The 2,881-nt window shown below is 39.1% G+C and overlaps 1 protein-coding gene across 1 annotated transcript; it reads right to left on the bottom strand.

Annotated features, from left to right (window-relative positions):
* Positions 1–385: 385 nt before the first annotated feature.
* On the bottom strand, positions 386–1,278 carry LOC149384595 (dual specificity protein phosphatase-like protein). The gene is made up of 2 exons (XM_089626856.1): positions 848–1,278; positions 386–782 (listed from the first exon to the last, which is right to left on the bottom strand). The coding sequence occupies exons 1-2, from the start codon at positions 1,068–1,070 to the stop codon at positions 628–630; spliced, it is 378 nt and encodes a 125-aa protein (XP_089482982.1). The 5' UTR covers positions 1,071–1,278; the 3' UTR covers positions 386–627.
* Between the last annotated feature and the right edge of the window lie 1,603 nt (positions 1,279–2,881).

Here is a 2,881-nt window from a genome sequence, read left to right as displayed (position 1 = left end):
TCCATTCCGGAGTCTTCATGGCCTCTTGAATTGTGGTTGGGATAGTAACCTGATCCACTTGAGTCACAAATGCCCTGTAACTAGTGGAGAGGTTTCCATAGTAGACGAAGTCTTGAATACGGTAAGGGCCACATGCACGAGTTGGCTTTCTTAGTGCAATAGGGAGATCCAAGTCAGTTGTGGCCTCGGGATAAGCACTTTGGACGCAAAGATTCACTTCTAGAGCCTCGTCGGGATCTCCAAGACTTTGACCGGCCTCTCTTCATTCCGACATCTCTTGATTATTTTCAGTTATTTTTTTTCTCCCTCATTCAAGGGATTGTTGTGATAAATTTCAAATTAGAATAAAATTGATGTTTCCAATATGGACGATTAATCCAAGTGCCAGGGACTAGAGATATTTGTAGGAAAATCAACTGTGTTTCTCTACAAAGAGGCAGAGTTTGGAGCACCCAACAAAGTAAAAGAAACAATGAAGCATTGAGAAGAAAGTAGGCAGAGTTTGTAAACGAGAAACACTTGATATGATGATATATATAGTAGAAAGTACTTGAATTGGCACTATGGATATTTTCAAGCCAATTTAAACAAAAAATCGAAAAAGGTGAGTTTGTATGGCATCGGGGATCACAAGCGACACTCGTCCAAACGGCTCTTGTGAAGCTGGAAAGCAGGGTTGACCCAAGCGCCGCAGTTGCACTGCATTCCAGCCCAGTTGAAGAATCCAAGCCGAGCCTTGCAGCCGAAGCACTGTATCTTCTGTTGCACGTGACCCTCTTGAACTGCATCCATATTTTCAATCATCATCCGTTGGTTACAATGAATGAATGATGATGGGCTAAAGTACCTGATTCCATCCACTTCATGGGCTCCACGAAGATGGACGCACACTCCGCCGCCTTCTCCAGGTCTCCGCTGCGCTTCTTCCACTTGAAGCACGATTCCCCTTCGCCCGGCGCGTGCCTTACCACGCTCTCCTCCGCCGCCACAATCCTCCGGCACTTCTTGCATCGGTATATCACCCCTGGAGGACTACTCACAACCTCGCTGCTCCTATTATCCCCTTCCATGCTTTTATCACAAAAACCCTAAATCAACTGGATCATTTATAATTCACGAATTCGAATTCGGTAAAGCTGATAAATAATTACCCTGTAGAAGCTGAAAGCAATTGGAACGAAATCCGATTTTTCTATTTTATTTTATTTTATGGGCTAAGAATGCGAAATCCGATTTTTTTTATTTTATTTCTTGGGAAAGGGATTGCCCAAGGGGTCCGGATCGGTTCTGTTTGGTTCACTTTGGTTCTTAACAAAATCTCAATGGTTGACAAAAATAAATGAGCACAACAAATGTTTCATAAAACACATTTGGTTCCGGATACATAGTCTCGAAAACTTCGAGTATCTAGACAAGATTTTCTCTAAATACATATTAATCTACTAAAATAAAGTAAGTAAATGAGGATGTTGGATGATACATGAAGTTTTGGGTTTGTGCTTTGTGTATGAAAAAGTGAAGTGACCTCCCTTTAGCGTTCTTCTCCTTTATTTATAGTCATGTTAAGATTCAAGATGAAGGGTGATCAATCCCATGTTCCGGATGGCTATTGCATGACTGCTCCTACTACATGTGCAGTAGGCGGTTATTCTTCGTAAGTTTGGCTCAACCGTTGAGGTGAGCGTTTTGCTTTTGATTTTACACGTGTTTGCTTTGTTTCGACTTGTTTTTGACATACCTCTTCTCTTTTCTTTGAAGTTCTACTTGATAAAGTTCGTATTTGGCTTATAAACGGATTGTTCTTTAACCTTCGATAGACATCGGGCCTATTTGACTCGGATTTAGTGCTAGATTCCTCCTGTTCTCGGACCATTCGAGTAGCTTCTCGGAGTGTGTAAATCATATGAGTAACAAAAGTCTTCAAGTTTCTTAGTATTTTAGTAAAAATGGTAAAGAACTATATGGTATGATCATCAATTTAATTATACCTCGAACACTTTTTCTATTTTGTTTCGGCTATACGACCGAGAAGGAATATTCTCAGAGCCTTCTAGGTCGAGGTAATTATACATTGTCGTTTTGCTTTTGTTTCGCTTGAAACATCGTGACCTTTCGTCTCTACCATTGGATTTAAGAAGCTTCTTTGATACGCTTCATTCTGACCGCCCATTTCGAGTATATAAGGCTCTTTCTTGGATTTTAAACTCTCATTTTCAAATTTCTTCTCTGAATTCCTTTGCTTTTTTCTATAGGACTTTTCAGGCAATATTTTCGGTGAGACCTCCGATTTTCAGGCGTCTTCGCACTCATTCTTTTTTAGTAAGTCATCTTAACGTTCCCTTATGCTTTTTGCACGAAATGCATGTATTTTTTTGCTTATTAATTTTGAGGAATAATAAATCTGGTCGTGATGATTCTCGGACCCTTTCCTGTGTTATAATTCTTATGAATTGTAGTTTTTAATTGATATAGACATATGGGTTGTGAATGACTTACAGATTGTGGAGAATGAACCCATAATTATAGGCATATGGGTTGAGAGTGTGAGTGGCCCAATTTCCGAGGTGCCTTCGAGGGGAAAGCTCGCTCGGGATGGATAGTATACCAAAAATTAAAATACACTCATCAACTCAATAGTTACATAATTAGACCGTTTCCATTTTAGATGAGAACTATACGTGTCACTTTAAATAGACTTCTATCTCTTTTCTTACCAAATTGTTAAAAAAAAATGTTGTATTATTTTGGTCGGTATCATCACTACTAGTCGTTTTATGTTGTGTTAGAGAGAATGACATTTATAGTCCATATTTTGAGATTGTTAGGCTTCTATACCTCTTTCATTTTTTTTTTCTTAAGAATACCTTACATTTAACACACT

Source organism: Urtica dioica, chromosome 9 (genome assembly GCF_054948205.1).
Source record: "Urtica dioica subsp. dioica isolate 48M chromosome 9, U.dioica_male_clone48M_v1_H2, whole genome shotgun sequence".
NCBI classification, from domain to species: domain Eukaryota; kingdom Viridiplantae; phylum Streptophyta; class Magnoliopsida; order Rosales; family Urticaceae; genus Urtica; species Urtica dioica.
Note: the sequence above shows the minus strand (reverse complement) of the source record. Positions and strands in the feature narration are given on the sequence as shown.